This window comes from Cyprinus carpio, chromosome B20 (genome assembly GCF_018340385.1).
Source record: "Cyprinus carpio isolate SPL01 chromosome B20, ASM1834038v1, whole genome shotgun sequence".
NCBI classification, from domain to species: domain Eukaryota; kingdom Metazoa; phylum Chordata; class Actinopteri; order Cypriniformes; family Cyprinidae; genus Cyprinus; species Cyprinus carpio.
Window position 1 is genome coordinate 17,057,757 of NC_056616.1, and position 24,437 is coordinate 17,082,193.

At 37.8% G+C, this 24,437-nt stretch overlaps 1 protein-coding gene across 5 annotated transcripts in view; it reads right to left on the reverse strand.

Annotated features, from left to right (window-relative positions):
• The window catches only part of ryr3 (ryanodine receptor 3), a 75,777-nt gene that overhangs the window by 15,030 nt on the left and 36,310 nt on the right, over window positions 1-24,437 (reverse strand). For 3 of the 5 annotated variants that reach the window (XM_042746968.1, XM_042746969.1, XM_042746965.1), the window contains 42 exons: window positions 23,688-23,774; window positions 23,374-23,600; window positions 22,385-23,204; window positions 21,303-21,503; window positions 18,571-18,673; window positions 18,102-18,236; window positions 16,685-16,958; window positions 16,325-16,439; window positions 15,336-15,468; window positions 13,916-14,019; window positions 13,432-13,567; window positions 13,127-13,310; window positions 12,853-12,961; window positions 12,603-12,723; window positions 12,237-12,406; window positions 11,724-11,944; window positions 11,469-11,559; window positions 9,978-10,118; window positions 9,011-9,174; window positions 8,852-8,930; window positions 8,666-8,755; window positions 8,410-8,556; window positions 8,253-8,312; window positions 7,908-7,983; window positions 7,691-7,814; window positions 6,981-7,096; window positions 6,806-6,873; window positions 6,564-6,685; window positions 6,215-6,264; window positions 6,056-6,116; window positions 5,722-5,960; window positions 4,975-5,056; window positions 4,753-4,883; window positions 4,239-4,556; window positions 3,904-4,144; window positions 3,686-3,773; window positions 3,503-3,595; window positions 3,165-3,335; window positions 3,022-3,081; window positions 2,045-2,179; window positions 1,073-1,185; window positions 246-342 (listed from right to left, as the gene is read on the reverse strand). In XM_042746968.1, coding sequence (XP_042602902.1) covers window positions 246-342; window positions 1,073-1,185; window positions 2,045-2,179; window positions 3,022-3,081; window positions 3,165-3,335; window positions 3,503-3,595; window positions 3,686-3,773; window positions 3,904-4,144; window positions 4,239-4,556; window positions 4,753-4,883; window positions 4,975-5,056; window positions 5,722-5,960; window positions 6,056-6,116; window positions 6,215-6,264; window positions 6,564-6,685; window positions 6,806-6,873; window positions 6,981-7,096; window positions 7,691-7,814; window positions 7,908-7,983; window positions 8,253-8,312; window positions 8,410-8,556; window positions 8,666-8,755; window positions 8,852-8,930; window positions 9,011-9,174; window positions 9,978-10,118; window positions 11,469-11,559; window positions 11,724-11,944; window positions 12,237-12,406; window positions 12,603-12,723; window positions 12,853-12,961; window positions 13,127-13,310; window positions 13,432-13,567; window positions 13,916-14,019; window positions 15,336-15,468; window positions 16,325-16,439; window positions 16,685-16,958; window positions 18,102-18,236; window positions 18,571-18,673; window positions 21,303-21,503; window positions 22,385-23,204; window positions 23,374-23,600; window positions 23,688-23,774 — 6,297 coding nt within the window. Of the gene's footprint in view, window positions 1-245; window positions 343-706; window positions 807-1,072; window positions 1,186-2,044; window positions 2,180-3,021; window positions 3,082-3,164; window positions 3,336-3,502; window positions 3,596-3,685; window positions 3,774-3,903; window positions 4,145-4,238; window positions 4,557-4,752; window positions 4,884-4,974; window positions 5,057-5,721; window positions 5,961-6,055; window positions 6,117-6,214; window positions 6,265-6,563; window positions 6,686-6,805; window positions 6,874-6,980; window positions 7,097-7,690; window positions 7,815-7,907; window positions 7,984-8,252; window positions 8,313-8,409; window positions 8,557-8,665; window positions 8,756-8,851; window positions 8,931-9,010; window positions 9,175-9,977; window positions 10,119-11,468; window positions 11,560-11,723; window positions 11,945-12,236; window positions 12,407-12,602; window positions 12,724-12,852; window positions 12,962-13,126; window positions 13,311-13,431; window positions 13,568-13,915; window positions 14,020-15,335; window positions 15,469-16,324; window positions 16,440-16,684; window positions 16,959-18,101; window positions 18,237-18,570; window positions 18,674-21,302; window positions 21,504-22,384; window positions 23,205-23,373; window positions 23,601-23,687; window positions 23,775-24,437 lie in introns of all 5 variants that reach the window. The other 2 variants (XM_042746967.1, XM_042746966.1) reach the window with 1 other exon arrangement.

The following is a 24,437-nucleotide window of genomic DNA, read 5'->3' on the forward strand; positions in this document are numbered from 1 at the left end:
GTGAGATGGCGGGAAGTGAGGCTCAGCCGAAAGTCATGCATGCCTCGGCTGCTGTGCCTCGGTCGGTAGTGTGTCACGTAACCAGCAGAGCTGAACACAGGCCGGGATGAGTACATGAGGCGGGCAGAGACGTGCTCCCGCACCTTAGCGGGCACGGTGCTGGCCACAGAGCATTCGGCCGCCGAGAAGGCACCAGCGGGCACACACAGCACACGGGGCAGCGCTGATGCCAGCCCGGTACTTACTGCCAGGTCCTGCACTAGCTTCTCCTCAAAGGAGTACTCCTCTGTCTCTATCCAAAGACTCTGATAGCCACTGAGGAAGAGGTTAATTGAGCGATGCCTGAAGAGTGGGGGGGAGAGGGAGGTTAAAAGGAAGATGAAGGAAGGAGGTGCATTCTGTGGTGTGAGAGGAAGATGTACATTCCATGGCCTCATCTGACTGGTCACCTTAATGAGGAAATCCATGAAAGCTACCATTTAAATGATCACTATTGCACAAAGAACTCTCGAGGTCAAGAACCTTCCACCCACTCTGAAACTTCCTGTCACTACATAAAAGCAAAGAGACTCGGCAGAAACTGAAGGTGACCATTCAGAGTGGTGGCACTAACTGTATGCTTGTGCTCAGACCTTAGCTTGGAGAATGGAAGAGGAGGAGGAGGACGAGGAGGTTGGGATAATGAGTTCTCTTAGTCTGACATTACCGTAAGCATGGAGAACAGACGGTCAAAGCTGGAGGTATGGTACACCTTTTCCAGCCAAACGTACCGATAGCCATTCAGGAAGTAATTATTATTTTTGTATCTGAAGTGTGTTATGGAGACAACAGAAAGGGACAGGTTTTAGGAGGAGGAAGAAAGGAGCACGGAAAAGCACCAAGTAAAACACTTTGCAGCACATTTAAACAGGATAGAGGGAGTATAGAATGCATTCAGATGCATTTGGAAGGAAGGAATAGCTATCAAGGAAACTTTCAGAAGTTCCTATTGAGTCAGTATATTTTAAAGCTGAATGCTGTGAATGAATATTGCAAAGCTGTAATTTTAATTTAAAGGCTTCCAAGGACATACCTTGGTAAGTTGTAGAGTGGTGCCATGCGGAAACAGGCCACCACGGCACGCTTTCTTTGCTTTGACAGCAGCTTTTGAAACACCATCTTCTTGTTCCTCAGCGGCTGTTCAACCTGAGAGTAAAATATATGTAAAGTTTAATACAAATAAATGTCTCATATCCTAGTTTTATAAAGTAAAATGTATTCGTCTACTCGCTGTTATCCAGATACTGTAACATCTTTGGGTAAATAAATCACAATTTTTAATTTGGGTTCATCAACACGTATTAATCTAGGTGTTGATTAATTAAAAAAAATGTCATTATGTGATTAAACTTGAAAAATTAAACATTAAAATTTGTAATTATAAATATATTTTCACATTGAATCTCCAAACTGATGTAGAAACAACATAAATTCAGTACTGTAGAGAATGCATATATTAAATCCATTACATATATAATAAATATATTTGTTTAATGGCATCTTTTTCTAACTAGGCCTAACTATGAATGACAGGCATGTTATATTGGTTTTATTTTTCATTTATTAACAATTACAGAACATTAAAAATATTTTTTAACAATTTTTAATTTAACTGAACTAAAAACATTAATACCACACAGATAACATGATCATATACTGTAATGCTAGCCAAAGGATGTGGAGAAAATACATTAGCATAACTACTTCAGAAAGTGAAAAAACGATGCTGCATTAATTATCTTTAATGTGTGCAAATATTAATCACAGAAATTATTTCTCTTAGCCCTAAATAAATTGTTAAAAATGTATATGTAGAAATGAACATTAACTGAGATTAATACATATTTTTAAAGTACTGCTCATTGTTAGTTCATGATACCAAAAGTTAACAAACTGAACTTTATTGTAAAGTGTTAACCAATAAATAAGGTAGCTGACATGGTGTGGGCAGATGAGGAATGACATTACATATCACGAGTGAATTTTATTTTTATGTCTGCTGTACCTGATCAAGGTGGTAGACAGCAGCGGAGATGGCCTGAACTCTCTCCACATTATGCTCTGGGTCTGGAGGTCCCTCATTCTTCACCACAACATCTCTGTAGAGGTTCACCTGCCACTGCACTGCTGGATCTGCTGACTGTGATGGGACAAGAAACACCAATAAGCATACCTGGGCACCAAAATCCGGGAGTGCTTCAGTAGTGGTGGTGGTGGGGTGGGGGTAGTTTTTTGAGACTAATTGAAAGTTTTTTTTCTTGTCTCTTTTAATTGGCTTGATTTGTTTATATAATACACTTTTTTTTAACTTTTTTTTAATCACAGAATAAGGCAGAAAATATATTGTTTAGTTTCTATAGGCTACTGTAATAAATGCTCTGCATCGTTCAGATACTTTATTACTTGGAAATGACTTGAAAAAGACACATAAACCATATATAGTATGAATGAAACATACACTGCATGAGAGTGTTTAGCGCTCTGTAATGTTCACATCTCCTTATTTCAGATACGAATTAAACACCAGGTCATGCATAGACTTTTTTTAGTTAAATTTACATGTATATTTAGTTTTTTTTTCGCTGGTGCACCACCCGAGTCTTCTCCTCCCATTTCACTTGATTCTCACATCTGCTACATCTGATATCAACAGCGCTACTGGGTTTTAGGTTGCCAGGTTGAAGTCACAAATGGGTTGAAATTTGTATGATGTATCGATTGTGTGAGTACGATGTGTTTCATACAAGATCTGGCAACTAGACAACCTTGGGATAATATATTGATGTGATCATTCATATAATCAGGTTTGGGCCACGCAAATTATGGGAGTTTAAAACAAAACTGGAGGGGGGTGTGGGAGATGGGTGTGAAATACAGGAGACTCTCGGGAAAAACAGAAGAGTTGACTGGTATGCCAGTATGCCAATGTCAACATTTCAGCATCTAATCATGTATGTTAGATTGTGATTTGTTTCTCCAGACCTTCTCCTGAAGATGGAGGTTCTTCCTCAGGTAATCCTTAACCTCATCATCTGTGTCTTTCTGTTAAACAGAGAAATTGTTAGAGGTTTATATTCTGTAGATCTCCAATAAAGCATAATTAAGGCAACAAGAAATACACTCACCAGACTATAACGGATCTTGGCAAGGGAAATGAGCTCCTGGTCTCCAGGAGTGCACATGTTCAGACCAATGGGCAACATCTTCTTGTGAGCTGCTACGATAAGGGAAGTCTGGATGGAGTACAACTCTCCTCTTCTCCTTTTTCCTCTTCTCTCTTGGTCCTGACCTCCAGACTGGTTTTACAAAGCAATATATCACACATAAAACACATGGCTGTAGCTCTTATAATGCCTTTTTGTTTTCATGAAGACAGAAGATAATTCCTCTTTGGCTAGGTAATTGGCTCAGAGCTTTTGGGTCCAATTACTTATAGTTAGCAATTACTTAATATCACACTTACCTTTGACATCTTCGTCTTGCTGTCTCCAGTGAGGAACGCCAGGTTGTTAATTTCATTTTGCACCACAAAATTTTGCTCTTCCCTTTTAAAGTTCTATGAACAAAGAGCAGAAACAAACTCTGGAAATCTTGAAATAATTGCAAATTCTTGAAAATATTTGTTGGAGACATACAGAGAACTTACATGAGATTTACACCAAAGGATGAAAATCTCTGACACCATTTTGAAAAGTTTAGTTGAATCTGAATCTGGTTGCTTCAGCCATTTGGATCTAGTCAAACGTAAAATTAACTTATCAACAAAAGCGTGCAGCAATTAAACTTAAATTGTTTCAGATGTTAAAGTATTGGCAGTTGGCATCAAAATTGTCATCAGTTTCCTCTCAGGTCGTGGTATAATACCTGTTGTTGTCCACATAACGAATGAGCATTGGATAGAAGGCATACAGATCCCTGCAGAGAACAGCAAATTCATCCAGAATCTGCAGTTCAGCTTCCTGAGTGTCTGCCCTGCTTTCAGCCCTCAGCAGCTCCTCTTCAGCAACTACCTTCACTGTTTTCTTCTTCAGTTTCTCAAGTGTTGGCAGGAAGTGCATTCTAAGAAGATCTGGGCTAGCTTTGCTAATGATAGGCTGGCTATATACTACACAGAAGAGAGTTTACAGATATGTGAGAAGGCATTGCAATTATCCTGTATCAAAGCATGCTAATCACTACCAGTTCAAGTTCACCCTTACCTGCAAGTCTTTTCATCCAAGGGGCGTTATCAATGCCAAGGTTGTTATTGAGAATCTTAAGGATATTGCCCAGGATTAGGCTGAGATGCTCAGATGTGACAGTTGTGCAGCAATTGGTATCAACTGGGGAGTTTTCTGGGCCTTTTGCCCACCAGTAAGACAGGTAGTTACACAACATGGGCAGGATGACCTCGATGACCTGCGGCATCTCTGTGTAGCGTGCTCCGGATTCAGAAATGTCGCCAATGTCCTTCATCAGGCCGTCCAGATTGGGCATCTCAGGACACATCTCATCCACAGTGTCTGGCATGCTCAAAACTGTAAAAGTATTCAGTATTAAGGCAGCGAATTTAATAAATTATGTTTTCTTTAAAATAAATTATTTTTCTTTAAAAAAAAAAAGATCAATCTGCCTATTATGATTGGCTGCAAATGAACCATATTTTCATTATATGTTCTCTCACCGAACACCAAATGATTTCAAATAATCTCCGATCCTGCCAAATATACTCACTAGCTCGTTCTCTTGGTGTCTTGGTGTTGAAGACAGATTGGGGGTTGTGCATATTTAGGTGGGGTTCCAGGAAGGCAACAGGCATGGCTCCAACCAGTGTGGATAAACATTCACCCAGCACCGGAAGCTGTCTGTAGAAACCCAACATAGTCGTCTCAGTTTCATGAAGAAACAGACAGAGAACAAAACCAAAAGTTCCCTCAGAAATGAAGTTTTTTGTACTTTTCCACGTAGAGGTTCTTGCCGGTGCCCAAAGAGTAGAGGCTGGTCAGTATGCGGTAGCAGGACAGCTGAATGTCATCCACTGAAACATACAAATGCAATTCTTTTGAGAAATCTACTTATTTTACAAGCAAATATATGGCATACTGAAGTGGGCATGGAAATCCAACTCCTAATGATTCTGGTTCCTTACATTAAATATTATTTTAGTACTTTTCAAGAAAATATTAGATCATTTGGATATAAATATATTTTAAAAAAAAAAGTAACTCTTGCAAAAGGTGTGCTTACACAAACGTTTTAATTAATTTTCTATGAGAATTCCTGTTTCCCTGTTTCCTGTTTATCCCATTTATGTGGCAGTTCAGTAATAAATCTAAATTCTGGAAAAATATAATTCTGGAAGTCAGCATAATGAAAAACTTTCTTATAATTATCACTTAGCATCTCATTAAATTAAGAAGGTTTTCTCACAATAATAATTAAGCATACAGATATCTTTCCCATAATTAATACTGAGTACAATTATGACTTAGTACCTCATAATAATGCAAGAATGTTTCTTAATAATAACCTAATTTCTAATTATTAAGAGATGTTAAGTCATTATGAAAAAATGTTTCATTTTAATGAAGAAGTTTCTCATTTAATGAGTCTTTATTACATACGTTTCTCATTATGAGATGTTTTGAGAATCGACTCATGAAAACAAACATCATACTGTAGGTCAAAGAACACCTGACTCACATAGCAGCTCTGCTCCAAACTGGTGTTGGGTGATATGCTGAAAGAGAACTGTCAGGATGGGCAGCAGGGCCGCTGAGGTGTAGCTGATGATCTGGGTAACGCCCTTCATCTGGGTGCGTGACTGACCCAACTTCCCCAGCTTCAAGTTCTCCAGTGTCTTCTCCAGGTCTTCTGCTGCATTCTCAAAGAATGTCCTGACACCAGCCTTCACCAGCTCTGAGCCAGACTTCATCACAGTCCTACGGGTCACAACAGAATCAGTTCAAAACGACTGAAGCATTAACCACCGTTAGCTGGTCAATGATTCAGGCTGCACTGAGATTTTGCTCACTACCTGAAGTCCAGTGAGCGTGACAGGATGTGCAAGCAGCTCACCATGGTGGTGGAGTCACTTCCTGAAATAACAGAGAGCCTTAAAGCTGTGAAATGAGGTTCGTCAGGCAAAATGAAGCTCAGTTATAAAAATCATTTGAATACTCTTGAGAAGTCTTACCAAAGAGTGTTATCCTATGTCTGACAAGGGCTGCCAGCTTACAGAATAGACTAAGGAAGAATGATTCAAGTTACCGTGAATGCACATAAAACAATCCTTGCATCCGAATATGCAAAAAAATGTCAGAGGACTCCAAGCTTGATGGCTCCTTTAAAATGTAAGTGCCACCTTATGAAAAGTTGAAATGTCCGCACTTCACTGAATTCCGTATATACACTGAAGGAATAGGAATTCTAACACATCCTGGATAAATATGTTTATACTATTATATGTTGAAAATTAACTCATTAAGTATTACTCTACTTTTTCAGCATGCATTTATATTATATGGATAATAATTTGGCAGCACCTGGTGATCATCTCCTTCTCTTTGTTAGATGCGTAGCCACTGCTGCTCAGGTTGATATTGGGAGATGAAAGGAAGTACAAGCAGTGGTTTTTGAAGTACAGGTCTATGAGGGGCAGCAGAACCTACATTGTAAGCAATCAAGAAAAAAAAACTTTTTAAAAACTGGCCTTTAACTTCCATGGGATATTACATTTCAAGACTGTTCTGCACAAGAAAGTGATTGCTTGAAAACTGAATGCTACCTTAGCAAAGAACTTGATCTCTTGATCATGGGGAGATTTTTCTGTCTTCCCACTAGTAGCCAAAGCCTCTGAAAAAGTTATGCAGAGAAAACAGTTGATCATCTTGATATTTTATCTTAACATATCAGATTCTCTATCAGTCCATCAATCTGTAATATTCATCATTTATTCTCACCAAGATGGGCGATAAACTCCTGTGCAGAATCTACATAATTCAAGAGCCTCTTGAGGAACTTATAGGCAATCCTCTTTTCCATAGAAGAGGAATCCTGCTCCATGTCCTTCAGACCCCTGCATTTGCACAGGAAAAAATGTTAATAAAGAGATCACAAGCTGTTGCAAACTTCCTGTAGTATAGTGGTTCTGGCTTTGTTTCAGGACCCAGACTGGAAATCAACACAGTACCATAACTGTTTTTAATACAAAAGTAGCAATAATTTTCAAAAAAAAAAACAAAAAATTACAAAATTACACATAGTAAAAACATAATCAATAGCTAATAATAATATTACTATTATTACAATTTCAAAATAATTGTTTTGTGTTCTAATATATTTTTAAAATGTGATTTATTCCTGTGGTCAAAAGTGAATTTTCAGCATACGTTTACTAAAGTCTTCAGAGTCACATGATTTTTCAGAAATGGTTCTAAAATGCTGATTTTGACTGATCATTAGTGTTGAAAATAGTTAATATTTTTGTGAAAAACTTTTTTTGTTGAACATTTTTTGATGAATAGAAAAGAATCTTTTCTAACATTATAAATAAAAACATCCGTCCTCGCTGAATAAAAGTATTAGTGTCTTTAAAAATCGTACAGACCCTGAACATCTGAATGGAACCTTTTTTTCTGCTAATTTAGAACAGTTTTGAGAGAACACTGACCTGCTGATGGCATATCCATTGACCTGCAGGAATTTAAAGAGTTCTTGGGCCTTCTCTCGATCTCTGTACTTCTCCTTTGCCGTCAGTGTGTCGTACGGTACCAACAATGGATGACTTCCTCCTCCTTTCGATGACAAAACACAGTGAGTCAATGCATCTGGGACAGCTTAGACAGGATTGAGCCAAACAAACAAACAAACAAACAAAAAAGCTTCACCTTTACTGTCAAGTTCCTTTTTCTTCTTCTTTGCCCAAATGTTGTGGTAATTTTCTGCAACTGTTTCAACCATTGCCTGTTGAAACGATTTCAATGAAAATACAGGTTTAATACACAGTAAATGAAATATGGGTAACACTTTATTTTAAGGTGTCTTTGTTAGACGTACAGTACGTGAACTTACTATTATAATAACAATAAATGATGCATAATTACATGCAAGTAACCCTAACCATATAGTAAGTGCATGTAGTTAATTAATATCACTCAGTACTTAACAAGCACACCTTAAAATAAAGTATAACTGAAATATGCATTGTTCGTAACAATTCGATTCACACTTGCCTGTAGTTCTCTTGATAGAATAACATTTTCCAAATCTTGTGGGGCTGGAATAAACTCACCCTGTAAAGTGGAGAAGAGGCAACACAATGTGCTAAATGCTTTGATTTGTTGACAGACACTACAAAGAAATAAACACCTTCCTGCTGTCTAACATTACCTGAGAGGACTCTGATATCTTGCGCTGTTTTTCTGTTTCCCTTTGCTGGAACATGGCCTCTCCTTCTTTGGTCCTCTCAATGTTCCATCCCATTGCCAACATGCTCTTCAGAGTCTCTTTCACAGGATAGCGGTAAGTCTCCCTGTCCTATGCAAAGCGACGAATTTAAAGAGATGAAAATTCATCCTTTTTAAACTGCCATTTGTGTTAGAGACAAAAATCAATACGGAAGAATGTGATTTGGTTTTATGTGTACCTTTTCACTCAGTGCTTTGTACGCTTTCAGAAGTGGATGAGTTTTAGCTTTGTCATCTACTTTATCTCCTGCAGTCCAGCCGAGAGCAATCTATCACCATACAAGATAAAACAAGCAGTCATGCTTTGTCTAATTCAACAGAAGAATAGATCGAGATTAATGGGATGAATTTTAACAATGTCCAACCTTCTCAGAGTACCATTTCTCATGGGAATGCTCAGCAAACTTGCTTGCTATGTAATCTAGCTTTTCAGGCAGTGAGATGCTAAAAGACAAAGAGTATATTGTGAAATCCACTGAAAGGTCAAATGAAAGGATTTCTACATGCATTTCAGTGGTACTTACTTTGCTGTGCTTATAGGCTGGGGGTCGAAGTTGCCTTGTGCATCCATAGAGGCCTGCTTAACTAATGTGGAACCTGGGCTGGAGTCAACATAATCAGGTGGTATGGCACCAGCTATGGCACTCAGACATGGCATGGCCATTTTGAAAAGCTCTGCATCATATTTCTGTGAAACAGACAAAGGAGTCAAGTTTGATCAAATGTTTGTGGACTAACAAAATAAGTGAAATAATTTTATATTTTATAGTGGTGCTTTCAGTTTGGTGTTTTAATCATTTAATTATGTTCTTAGTTAAATATTTTTTATTTAAATAAAAATAAAATGAATTATATAAAAACATCTGATTATTAATGAACAGAAATAATCATGCCCCTTTAATCATACATTATTTCTATAGTAAGGGATTTTCCTACCATTCTTACCAAAATCCAAGCACATTTTCAAAAGCTTTTTTTTTTTTTTTTTACATTTACAGTGAGACCAGATGCTATGACCACAGAAGTGCACCTTGACCAACAATTAAAATTTTTGCAGACTTCCTAGTCTATTCTATGAATTTTTGTGTCACAACAATATAATTTAATAATATAGTTTTTGAATGATCTTAATGTGGGGGCATTTGCAGCAAATATTAAAAAAAAATTCACCTAAACATTTAAACTCCTTTGTGTCTTTCTAAACCTGTATGACTTTCTTTCTTCTGTGGAACACAAAAGAAGATATTTAGAAAATTGTTGGTAACCAAACAACTTTGTTGAGCATTGATGTGTGCACAAAAAACTGAGCAATTTCTAATAAGATAGTCATACAGGTTTGAAATGGCATTAGGCCGAGTAAACAAAGACAAAAAAATGAAATTTTGGGGTGAACTATCAGCTTTATTTATTGGCATAAAAACAACAACAATTTATTTAAATACATTGCTTGCTTAACTGACAGCCCAGATTTATACTGAAGCATGCTTGTACCTTTTGAGAAAGAGAATCAAAAAGTCCCCAGAAGAGTTTTTTGGTGAGGTGGAGTTCCTCCTCTGATGCCATTCCATAGCTGCCCAGGCCTGTTGGCAGACAGTAGTACTTCCAGTTCTGCTCATAGTGATTGGTCAACAGCTGCAAGGGTAAACAGATATGTGGATTAAGCTGTCAACATTCAGAATACTATCAATTTCAAATATACTCTTCAGACAGATTGTGTTAAATATCCCTCATTATCTAGAATAAGAATTGATTTTATACTTGGATTTGACTTAGGGATTTTTTTTTTTTTTTCGCATGTCTGAAGCATAATTTAAAGGTGTTTACCTATCAAAAGATCATGGGTAGGAGGAGCTGTGGTGACTAATAGTGACAGTTGCATCAGGTAATGTGTAATCCAGATGCCCTGTGTGTGTGCAGGGTGTGTAAAGCTGTCAAAACATAAGCCGCGTGACCTCACTGTAGTGAGACATACTTTTCACCAAGGATAAGTGTGCCCTGTTATTCCTGTGCATTTGCACAAGCTGTCTGCATTGGTTTAGCGCCTGTTTCATAAAAGTATTTTTTGCAAGTCATAGGTAATGGTAAAAAAACAGACTCACAAGATGAATCCTGAATGCGAATCACATTAAATACATCTTGTGTTTGGATTTATTTAATCACAACACTCTTCTCCACTATGTGATCATAATTTGATGAATCATTGCTGCCATGATCAACAGGAAATGTAGACAAACATCTTTTTAATATCATCAAAAGACCACAATAATTGCACCAAGAAAATAGTGCTGAGTTTGGTGAATACGTTGGAATTTCCATAGTAATTTACACAGAAATATGTTGTGTTGCATTCAAAAGAATGACAATGACTATGCACCATTTTACTGCCCGATTGTTTAGTGAATTTTCGTCTAGAGGCTTTATTAAAATAAATAATGTAACCAAAGAGTAATAAGGATGAATTGTACACTTCCATTTGGGTTCAGTACATTTTTTTGTTTTTGAAAGAAATAATTTCTTTTATTTAGCAAGGATTTATTAAACTGAGCAAAAGTGAATGCAGAAGTTTCAAAACATTTCTATTTCAATTAAACGCTGTTCTTTTGAACTTTCTATTTATCAAAGAATCCTGAAAAAAATTTATCAGGGTTTCCACAAAGATATTAAGAAGCACAACATTGATAAATAATATATAAATAATAATAAAAAAATGTTGCTTGAGGATATAATTATTTCTGGGGGAAAAAGTGACACTGATGACTTTCAGTTTCAGACTTTTTTTGTGTTTCTGAAGACTTTGCTAACACATAAATAAATGACACTATAAATACATTAAAAAAGAACATTTAAGAAAAAGTTATTTCAGATTGTAATAATATTTCCCAATATTTCACAGTATTTTTTGATCAAAAAAGTCTTCTTACAAAAACATTTAAAAAGCTTTTGAATAGTAATGTACTCATATTTACTGTTTACTAAACTCACCTTAATGGGCATCTTGCAGTACTCTGAAAGCTGTGGAACATCAAACACAAGACGACGTAAAAGTTGCTGTAGCATTGATGGCCTCAGATGCCTAAAGAAAGTATAAATAACATCAGATGATATCTAACCTACATTCCAGCAATTTCTAATTAAGAAAATGTATGGTAATCTATAGTAGGAAAATGCCATTTTAATTTCCCTGAGCTGTGGAAACCATCCCAGCCACTCCGCTAAAGGTTTTCAAGCGGTTCTTACATGCAAATGGCCAGTAGACATTCATCAATAGCATCTCTCTGGGCCTTGGTGAGTGATCGGCCCTTTGAGAGGCGATAGATGGTGTGCAGCGTAGAGTCAACGAGCGTTGCATAGTGCTCAGTGTGAGTGAACAGATGAGCACAGCGGGTCAACAGAGGAAGCACTGCAGATCCAATATAGCGGTTCATGGCCAGAGCTGTCTCTGTGGACCTGAGCACCTCCTGATGGATGCAAAAATAACATGAAAAACAAATCATTATGTAAATCATGTCAATACACTGATTAAATGTGAATAAATAAAAAAGACAAAATGCCACAAAATACACTCTTTCTTAATTTGCAGCTAAATTAAATGGGTTCTTTTCAATATTCATACACTATCCACTTTTTGCCTCTGCTGAATCACCATATTAAATGGTTGGCATCACATGAACCTTTTAGGCTTTTTCACACAAGGCATGATAAATTTATGTCTGCGACTTTTCTCTTTTTTGCATTGCAAAGCACCCTTACCGAGTCCAGGGAGGCTGATGCTCGCAGGTCTGGCAGGAAGCCCACCTCCAGCAGGTGCATCAAAAAGCTCTGGTCGTCAATACCATAGACACGGTCCAGGAAAAGCACCATGGGTGCCTTATGCTCCGGACAGAAGCTTGCATTCATATCTGGCTCTGTCACGGTGCCATCTGAGCAAATGAGAGAGTTAAAACAAAAAGACATTAGGGTTATAATGACTGCGGAACAAGCAGCACAGTTAATAACACACAAAGGGATGAAGATGACATTGAAAGAGTAATAGCGTCAATCAATCTTAGGCACATAATGAGTTTCAGAGATTATGTCTTCAGACTCTTTCAAAGGCATCTAGTGACATGTACAAACCTTTATTGACGACCGGCATTTTGAGTGGAATACTGATAATTCCCACCAGATCTTTAGTGGGAACTAAGGAACGGAGGATGGCACGGATACGCAGTGCTTCACCTTTGCCTTTGTTTATAAGCTGTAAAACAGCATCGGTATAATATTAAAGTGAAGCCATGTACAGTGCAACAGCACTATAGTGAAGGAAACTGCAAGTTAGGCCCCTAGCTTGGTAAATCAATAAAATGTGGCAGAAATGAGCACTCACATGCATCTCAGGTGCACAGCGGCCCAGAAGATCAATAAGGGCTGAGTAGAAGGACATAATAGAGTTGCCCATGTGGGCGACCTCCTCCTCCTCTTCATCTTCTCCAATGCTGTCAAAACAAAGAGTGAACATGCTTATTTTAAGTCATGCTTGCTCATTCCTGAGGTCAAAGCGTGGGGTGGTAGGAGAACTCAGACTACAGCTCAGTTTTTCAACACACATAACATAAAATGGCAAATAATGTAGATCTGAGGGAAGAATTCAGTAGTCTTACGTGGGTGCAGCCCCCTCGGGTAAGTTAGGCAGGTCTAAAGCAGGATCTTCTGAGATCTTGATGGCTTCCTTCATAGCAGCGAGTAAACCTTGCCCTCCCTCTCCTCTGAGAGCAGGTCCAAAGCACTCCGGACGCCTGATCAAAAGCTTCACCACTACATTAGCGTTCTCTTCAACACTTTCACCTGAGATGACCAGAACATACACAATGATACATAATATAATGTTTACATAATGATACAAGTCCTTTTCCATTAACCAAGACACAAGACATGAAAACTCATCTTTGTGGTAAAATAAACTAACCATTGACAAAGACAGCAAACCGTAGGAAGGATAAATAGCGTTCTCCTTCTATTGGGTTCCAGCCAATGTCTGGGTATCCCCTTGCAATGAGCATTGGGCAGTTTTGTAAGCCACAGCCTGCCAGATATGTCACCACCTGAAAACACACATGGACAGAATCCAAAAGGAAACTAATGGCACTAAAGATTGGATTGGCCAAATTTATTTGGCAACCATTCAGCAAGTAACTTTATTTGCCAGTGCAACACATTACAGCAATTACCATAGCTTGATCCATGCTGCTTTTTAATCCAATGATTCTCTACTAAAAACTTTTCTGCCTTAATGGTTAATATACCATCAAAAGTTTATTTAGTATGCCTAAACTGTTTTTTTTTTCTTTACAAGGAAGCCATCTATATAAATTCCATGTAATTTTAAAGAATCTTAGTTTAAGTACTGTCATATGAGAAGAGATGATGTTATACTGATGTTGATCTGTTACCTTCTCAAGATCAGGTTCCTCAAGTGCCAGAGCTAAACTGTTGTTGTCCATCACAGAGGAGGCAGCCACATCTAAAGGTGTAGAGCCTCTCATGGCAGGGCAAGCTAGAGAAATAGGAAACAAAGATTATTTTCATATGGCCAACAGGGATCGCAGATTTTTAATAAGGCAAAACCACCAACAGATGGCAGTCTTTCCTTTTTTTTCCAACTAGGTATCTCATCCTCTTGTCTATGTTATTATAATATGCTATGCTATAATTGTATAGAAATAGTTTTCTAAAATATCTTTATAGTTTAGCAATAATAAAGAGTTATAATCTTCTTCACTTTGTATCATTTATATTAATTACTGTTTATTACAAATACACTATTTATGCAACAAAATTGTACATCTCTTGATGCAGCTCCCAGCCTTCTCTTCATCTGATCAGATCTGTCCTGTCATTAATCTGAGGGTGAAAAGGACTATAAAGGGGTGAGTGGGCTCTCAGCTGCTCATTAATGTGCTGTTATAGGAAACGACTCCTGCAGAGTCAGGTGCTCTCAGCTGCACAAGCTATTATTCACAGTCAAAACTGTGCACTGTGCAGGGTTGCCAGATCTTACGGTCTTAAGCCACAAGCCTGAAATAAATGTCTTTTCTGACCAACATAAGTTTTTATTTAAGTGTTTATGGTTTACGGATAAGGTTTATAATTGTTTTAAAGAAAGGATGTATTAAATTAATAAAAAGTGACATTAAAAGAAATTATGTTATAAGAGAGTTCCTTTTTTAAAAAAGGAGAATGTAACTGAAGTAATGACTTCTGAAAATTCAGCTTTGCAATCTCATTAATAAATTACATTTTAAAATATACTAAAACAGAAAAAAAGCTATTTTCAATTGCAGCAAAATTTTACAATATTATTGTTTTACTGTACATTCGTATCATATAAATGTAGTGTCAGTGAACATATAAGACTTATATGGAAAGAATAGGGAAAGAATAAAAAACAAGAGCTAAGGACAAACAAACTACCGCGATTAATAGTAATTCACAGAGTGTGGCTCAAACAGCAGGTGGGGATATTTCATAACTGCTGTTAGAGACCTTTATTGCGCTCTGGAGACCAAACACAGAGGTGTAACTACCCAATTTTTATGGGGTATGTACAGTAACACAACATTTGCCACTCCCCTTTGAGTTTCTGTCCTCTGCAGTGTATGTGTGGCATATTTCATTTTTGTGCCCACAGCTAGGATTTGCAAGCTGAAATACGTGACTGTGGTTGTAAAATAAGCCCAAAAAGACTATGAGAAAAACAAACTGACCAAAGTCGCTTCAATAAGTGGACATGGCAACACAGACACTGTGTTTCAGCCCTGCCTGACCTGCATCCCTGAAGAACTGTGTGTTTGTTTGTGTATGTGTGATTACCCAGCCCCACACTGCTGTTCTCCAGGAGGTAGCTCAGGTGGTCAAACATAGCCTTCTGGTTCTGACGGCTGATGCGACAGAAGTAGCAAAGGAAGCGACAACAGCTGGCCACCATCTTGGGGAAGGCAATCTCCTGAGAGTTAAAAACAGCATTCATTTCACCTCTGCACAGACGGAGATCGTTTCCTTCACACTTCAAATTCATCTTTCATCTTTTTCGCGTGCGTGTCTTCACACGGCTACTAAATGTGTGTAACGTAACATACTCCAGATATCGAAAGAGCCCCCCAGACAGCAAAACCAGACTGAAATATGAGATGTGAGGCAAATACATGCAAATATGTTTTGTACTTCATCTGAGCAGGGAATATGGTCACCCTTAATGTCTGCAACCCACGTCCCTTTGCGTGAGGCCTCTTTAATGAGGCTGCCAAGCAGAAATGAGAGACACTGTGGCAATGTCATATCTGGCATAGTCAGTGGTATTAATTCACATCCCAGACTCCTGACAAACCCCAAAAAGGACTGGCATGAGAAGCGACCCATTCCTTCTGTTCTTGTCTTAGCTTTCGCCCTATTGCCACCCCTAATACATGAGGAGGTATTATGCTGTTAGACACCATAGGTACTGTATCTTCCCATGCACTACGGGTTATGGTTTCCCGCTAGATATCGTGTTTAGTTTAAGAAGGTTTGGCTGAGAGGGGTTTGGCCTGGATGCACAAGTCATGGGATCTTATTATAATCATAAACAATATTATCTGAAGTCTAAACATTTAAATTTATGCATTCGGCAGACGATTATCCAAAGTGGCATACAAGAGGAGCAAAAGCAACTGTCCAAACGGACAAAAGAAACTTCTTAAGCATGTGCATTACAACTGAACTGAATATATAAGCGATATAATAAATTACATAAATTGAATATAACCAGAGCATCCCACCCCAGAAAAAGCACCTTTTGGGGCAGTATGGCTCAAAAAAAGTACCTTATCCTTGCCTCCTCCCAGCACGTTGACCATGACCTCCATTACTGTCTCATGCATGCCAAGAACACGCATCAGATTTGGATGCTGGTAAAACACTTTGTTGTTCATGATGTCCCTGAGGGCAAGAATAAAACAAACACTTTATAGGATGCAGCTGTATAGTGAAGGAATGTTTTGATATTAAAAATCTGTCTGATGTGCTAAGACGATGGTTGATTTTGAAATTCTGTACTATTTTGTCCAAATAAATGTAAAATAAAACAGGAGGTGGGAGTGTAAGTGAGTATTAGATGATGGCAAGGGCAATCTAAATGTATAGTAGGATGTAAACCTCTTAAAGATTGGAAGATGAAATTTTACCCCAGGCCGTCGATCATAAGCTGACCCTCCTCTTCTCCCATGCGGACGCTAAGCAGTGAACGGATCTGGCCCAGCGAGGCCAGCAGGTTTATTGCGTCCCCTACAGACTTGGCACTGATGGTGTAGCTCTTCCTCAAGGCCCTGAGCAGCTCACCGATGCCATCATACTGCCTTCTCAAAAGGCTGAACATGCTGCGGACCAGTGCCGGGTCTTGGATCTTGCACTCCTGAGCCCAGGTGACCATAGTCTGAGATATCAGCTCCTTCAGGTTCGCTGGAGGAGACAACAGCAGACAGACTTTAATAAAAATATATTTTATAGATTTGTTTTTCATTTTTAATTAGATCTTTGCAATATAATGCTTATTAATGCTGTAACTGTTGAACTGGTGTATTGTATTATACTGCATAAAGTATACTAATATTAATAAATGAATAAGGGTGATATGGAACAGTGATTACTAATTAAATTAAAAATGGCCCTCCATGTAGAAGAGATTTCAGACCCTGTGCTCTAGTCATGTGTTAGGACCATTAGTGTATGTCGTTACATCTATTAATATTTTCTTTTCACAAATTGCCCCTGTGTGCTGTTCTTAGAATAGCTGCTCTAATCACATACTTCTCTCATCAAGAGAGAGTGCAGCACTGGCGCTTTTTATCCAACATCTGCAAATTACATCAATTTTAATACGTACCTGTCTAGGCATGGCTGGTAACAGGATTTAAGTCTATGCTAATATCCTTGCCACCTAAATACCCTTTTTTGCTGATTTGGAGCTCAGTACTGACTTTCTTTTTATTTCAGAGGGTTTATAAAACAAACACAGTAAAAAAACAATGTTTCTGATCATAAGCCATTTATTATTTGCTCTTTACTAAAATATATAACTTAATATCAGTAGTGTATGGGTAAAAGAAAAGCCCGTCTCTGCATTTAGATCTTTTTTTTTTTTTTGGTCTAATGTAAATGATGTTCCATGTGATGTTTACAACACTGATAGCACTACATTTTTTGCATGTTTATTGAAACCAAGTCACATAACTTTTGTTATACATAATATATATTTTTCATTTGCTACTGTTTTTTCCCCCCTTTTTTTCCTGCCCTCCTTGTCTTGTTCATGGAAATACCTCTATTTAATACTTACATTTAGGACATGATTTACGGTCTTGTTTCATTGCATTTTAGTACTACTTTTGATCTACTTCTTTGGGAGTGCAGCTAAGCTTTAAACACATTAAGTACATGTTAAATAATGTGTAGAAATCTTTAGAAATGTTGCTCTAAACCATAGCTTGGTTTAGAATGTTCTGGCCCTCAGTCTTTTTTTGAACCAGATACAGCAGAACAAAGGTATAATGAAACACTATGAAATATAAAACGTTTAAAGAATCTATTTTTAACAAGCCTTACTAGGAGCAGCCTGTTCTTGCTCTGTTGGTTTTTCCTCAGTTTTTTGGGGACGACCTTTAATCTTGTATACCAGGGACATTAGGCGGCCTTTAAGAGATGTGTCCTGCTCCTCCTCTTCCTCTTCCATAGGGATTCCTGTGTATATACACAAAGATGAAAACTTTATCTGCATCTTCTGATTATTTGTGCTGCAAATGACAATTCATGATATCAGGGTTATGCACCATTCAGAACCGAATTAATTATGCCTTTAAAACCCTTGAATTTGAATTGTGGTAGAAAAGGCTGTAGATTGTTAATTTAAACTTGAATTTAAGGAAGTATAATTAAAATTAAATGAAACTGAAAGAACACCACAAGATTATATGACATAGAACTTTTTCTTTTTTTTTTTAACTGAGTACAGTTACTCAGAGAGAAATAGGTTGAGAATGGAGGTAAACAATGGAAAGAATGGATAAATATATACCACAGTGTAGTCGCAGGTCATCATGGAAGCTTTGGAGCTCCTCTTGCAGCTCCTCGGGGCATGTGCAATCATCACCAGCACTGAAGTTCAACAACATGTTTATCTGCAATTAAAAATATATATGCTGCTTCAGCAAAAAAAAGCATCACTTCACCACAAACAAAATTGAGAAGTAATCTGAAATCTTTTTTAAAAAATATGACAGATATCATAAGCCTAACCTTTAACAGAATAATGTAACATTCTCTTGGAAATCAGCTGTATCTGTAAAATACCTTTCTGTTGCCCTGGTTACAGAGACAGACCAATTTATTTCCAAGATGAGCTTACAATGGCCACATAAACTAAACTACAAGGGGTTTTCTCAGTTAGTAGATGTGGTGTGCATTTAAAACAGGGTGAACAGTTCTGCAACAAAAGACGCATCTTTTCAGTTACCGAAAAAGAAGTGTAATAAAAAATAAAACATTCTGGAAAAAGTCCACTCTGACTCTGAGTCTTGGAGCTGTGCTAAGCACAAATCAAAAGACAATCATTCAAGACCTTGGCACTGGTTTATTAGTAGTACTGCAGTACATCTTCAGTTAAAAGCTGAAAATCTGTAGTGATGGTAAGGTGTTTATTTTCTCGCTCCCATTCACAACGATGCAGTTTGCATTCAGAAATTAGCAGTAACATGGCGACAGCAGGAGGAGCAATCCTCTGTCAACAAAATGTGTTATTTTTGTATAATAAAACCAAATACATTTGGAATTATACAACAGGAAAAGTGAACACATCAACCCTCTTCATTGCGAGTAAATCACTCGCATATGCGACTAAATCTTCACTCTGGGCGATTAAATGATGTCTAATATTAGCCAATGGCTAATAACTTTCTCAGATTTTACTCGTCAGTATGTGAGTTGGAGGCTGTGCATAAGTTTAGCACAGATATATTTTCACTCGCTGAACACTGAATGAGTGCTTCAGAGTTTCATTCTCCGTCAAGCGATCTGTGATATTTTGCAGTTCATCTCAATGGATGCGCAGCGCACCTGTGTTTGTGTATTTGGTAGGGATGGGCGTATCGAAAGTATATCGATATGTCGAAAGTATCGATACTCAAACAAAAAATATCAATACTGAGGTGTGTTTTATTTATAAGTGATTTTGTTTAACAAAAAAAAAAAATGCGTACAATATGCATTGAATTGGACGAATAACCTATTAGGTTTTCTGAGAATAATTGTGTAGGATCTGAACACATGAAAATGTTGCAATGCAGAACCAATCCATCACAGAGAGCGTTCACTCACTTCTGACAGTGCATTCAAACAGGTCTGCATTTCCCAAAATTATCATAAGAAAGCATTGATGCTTTTGGAACGGCAGCCCTAAACTGCTTATCAGAGGACAGAAAAAAGCCCATATATGTTTGAGTTAATTCACAATAAACAAACTGAAATTGTAGCCTACATAGTTTTTGCAATTACATTTATTTAAATTGAACATTGAAAGATAATACTGATCATGTTCTATTCTGTAATGTTAATATAAATCATAAACTGTCAGAATAAAAAGGTTGCATTTTATTTATGCTACAGCCTGTCACTGGCAGTCCCTTATGAATATGAACCATGGTTTTACTAAAGTGACCATAGTTCAACTGTAGTATTTGCAGATTTGAATCATGTGTAAACAAAAAACATATTTAAACCATGTGTAAACAAAAATATAACCTAATAAGTTACAATTAAGGCGTATTGAATGTTAAAATGTGTTTTAAACATAAAGTTAAGTGGTTATCATTACCCATTTTACTCTTAGTAATTTGATAATTGAATACATTACATAGTTTAAAAGTTTAGTTCGGAAGTATCATATCGGTATCGATACTGCCTTGAAAAATATCGGTATCGTATCGAAAACAAAATAAGTGGTATCGCCAATCCCTAGTATTTGGCATACCATGAACTGTAGTGTGAGGGCACATGACTCGCCATCGCTTTTTCTCTCAATCGCGGAAAGTGAGAGAGAGAGATAATGAAGCGAGAGAATCTTAAATAACATGCAGAATTGACATGCTACATGTAAACAATATTCTTTGTTGTATATTCCTGTCAAAATAACGGAGTTCCTTTGGAATTCTTCAGCTTTTAAGAACTGCTGGGTTCTCCGGTAGTGGGCGGAACTAATGCGCAAACGGCAATCTCATTGGTTGGTGCTCACCTACTATCGTCCCTGTTTTGATTTCAGCAAATCAGTTTGAGCAAACGCACACAACCTGATTAATATTCATGAATCCAGAAGCTTGTTAATCCTTGGTGCGTTTTATATTCTTCTTATTAGTGGAATTCATATAATAATAGTAATAATAATAATAATAATATTGTCTTATCAGTATTATTGTTAGTTTTTTTCCCCATTTTTTACAGGAACACTGAATATATATAAATATATGTGTTTGTAAAATGGCACAGCTTTATATATATATATATATATATATATATATATATATATATATATATATATATATATATATTTATTAGTATACTATTTCAGTCTGGTGAGTAAACAAAAAAATTTAATAGTCAATGGCGATTCAATTACCAAGGTATCCATAGAGGGTTGCACATTGTGAGCTGCATGTGCTGAAGACAATGGAAATGGTCTGACGTCTTTCATTCACATGTTCAAGTGTCATTAAAGGTTCTTTTCTGGACATTCTGAGATCTATGAAGAAGGCTTACCTGCTCTTGGGGAGGTGATCGAAACTCTCTTGTCTTCTTGGCAGTGACAGCAGCTGACATGTTGAGGGCTTGCATCAACTCGTTGTAGCGGAACTTCTGATTGTATTGCAGCTTGGACACAAAATCATCTGAGAAGGCCACTATAGCTTCAATGCGCTGCTTCAGCTCACAGTCACAGAAATAGTGCAGCAGTTCACACATCTGCACAACAACCAAACAGTCACACAAAATCTCACTTCATTTGAATGCATATACAGTATCTCAGTCAAGTTATTTTAGAGGTACAGTTGAGGCCTGAAAAGTGGTGGGAAATATAAACCTCCACAGGAAGATTTTGTAGTTCCTATACTCATTCATACTCACTCACCTTGGTTAAATGCACAAGAACCATGTAAATATCTCATCCAAATGAGATAAAATGAACAAATAAAAAAATGAAGTCAATATTTTGATTTTCAACTGGAATATTAATTATTATTTTATGTAATTTCATAATTACAATTTGTAAACTCCGACTTGTACCACCTTACTGCTGTATCACCATGTGGAAACACTCAAAACAGCAGCAGGTTCTGCAGTAAAATATTATTTTTATTTGCATTTAATTAGCCCAATAAATGACTACTGTTAATGTCTTTATAATAGCAAAGTTAATATGAAAGTAGATAGTGTAGAGCTGGATAACTACTGTTTAATATCCTGCTAAATAAGTTAAATGAACTTTAAAAGTTTATTAATGAAACACAATGTTTTGTCTATTGATTATGTAATTACATAGATTTATTTCGGTGTTAATAGTTTTGTCATAAAAATGCATAATTCTGACACTGAGGATGAAAACAGCTCCTGGCAGAACATTTGGGTTTGGGTCATCTAGTATTTATGGTAATTACGACAGTCATACTTCTTATTAAATAAATATACACAAATAAATTACATTTCTTTCTCAAGTCAATCACTAAAGAGCTTGTAAACTACTTTTTCAGATTAAAATCTTAACCACAATATGGACCTTAACTGTAAAGTAATATGAATGCAAACAACAGACCATAATGAACAAGATAACAAGTTACAGTACTCGCCTGCCGTTTGACCGACTCTGGCAAGCTTTTCTCTAGAAGACCTTTGGGAGACTGCTTGGCTTCTTTACTCTCCTCCTCCCCTGCCTCCACAGCCTTCTCTTCATTACTGGTGGCCTCCTCTTTCTCCGCTCCCTGTTCCACCACTGCCATTTGCTCCTCCTCCTCCTTCCCATCCCCAAACACAGTGGGGTCAATGAGAAGCAGGATGGTCCTCACCTCCTCGCTGGTCAGCGCCCCCATTATCAGCAGGGTGCTGATCAGCTTGAGAATCGGCACAAACTGATACTCAACACTTCCGCCCACAGGATCTCGAATGTGGGCGCCTCCGCCCTGCACAGCTTCCGTAAGCATACTGATGGCTTTCTCCTTCAGGATACCAAGAGGGATCTGAGGGCTGAAGAGAGGCTGATCGCGCTTGGGGCTGATGAAATACGGAGGGGTGAAGTTGAGGCGAGTGGTCAGTGAAGTGCTCAAGCCTACGCCAGGAAGAGAGTGACGCTTAGAGTCGTCAGGGAAGAGGCGGATGCTCCTCGTCTCATCCGTTACTGGGATTATAAACTCATTGTTCATCATGAGATGGGCCTCTTTGCCCGTCTCCAGGTGAATGCTGATGAGGACATCGTAAAAGCCTTCACGCAGTTGACCAGACAGGTACTGGTTATCAATGGTATACAGGAGCTGCGATTGGTCAAGATGGCTACAGAGGGCGTGAGCAACACGAGTGTTGCCCAATGCACAAAGGGCGCAGAAGAGCTTTAAAGTGTGATAGTGGAACTGCCGTAGATCTTCGTTTTCTGATAGTTCCATGATGTCGATACACCTACGGTGTGGCAAACAGGAAGTAGGTTAAGATCTTCATTCAAGCCAGCTGGCATTGGAGCCAAATGAGCACTTAAGGGATTTTATTTCAATGAAAGGTCACATTCCCAGGAATACAAAGTTGCCAGTAATTGCATGTGGAAAACATGAGTGTATGAGTGATACATCACCTGTTCTCCTCTGGGATATGAACAGCCATCATCTGCAGGGGCTCCAGACACTGCACCACCCAGCCATGCCTCTCACTCACACGGGCCGTCTCCACTGACAGGAAGGTGTTGGGCATTCTGCTCCACAACACGGACACGATTGTCTGCACATCCAGCCGAGGAGGACACTGGGGCTCTGGGTTTCTTTGTAAACTCTTAAAGATGGCTGAAGACAGGGGCATTGCATCCTGTGTGAGGATTGATGCAGATCATGTCAGTGAATTATAATGTGTGTAATGGAGGAACTTGAAAACATTAATAGTATATAGACTTACTGGGATTTTAGGAAACTCAAACTGGAAGAGGTTGGGACTTGTGGGTTGAACAAACACAGCAGGGAAGAGCTTAGTGTTAGGCTCAACCTAAAAGAAGGCAGAAGAAAGCATATGACGTCTATTCTGATAAGTTTACTTGCTCTACTTGGACAAGCAATTGTTGAAAAGTACTTAGGATTAATGTGAATCCAGACTGCTCAGACATGATACAGCCTTTTAAATATTTGCTGTTGTGAGTCTGCTTCAAAATCAGAGCCAGAGGCAAACTATGACTAGAAAAGCATCCAAAAAAAAGTCCTTACTATACTACTACAGTGCCCAGTGGACTCTTCACTATCTCATGAGGCCATAGGAGACGAGTTATGAATGGTGGGTCACATGATAATGACAACATGCCAAATGTAGTACATCCAGAATGCATTCATATTAAACACATTAACAATATAGAGAACATACTTTTTGTAATGGTTGCAAAGTCCTTAACCTACTTTTGCACCATTATTGTACTGGGTAGCGCTACACATTGTGATACATTAATAAAGAACAACTGCACATTAAACAACATTTGCAATTTTAATAATCTATTTAAACTTAATTTTAATAAGAAAAAGCTAAAGTTTCTCCAGGATTTAAACTTCAGACTTTTGTCACCACTATACTAAGAAGCATAACAGTATTGTCACTTATATTATTATCTCCTCTAGGAAACCTTAGAAGCATTAATAGTCAACCAAAAATCCTGAAAATGTG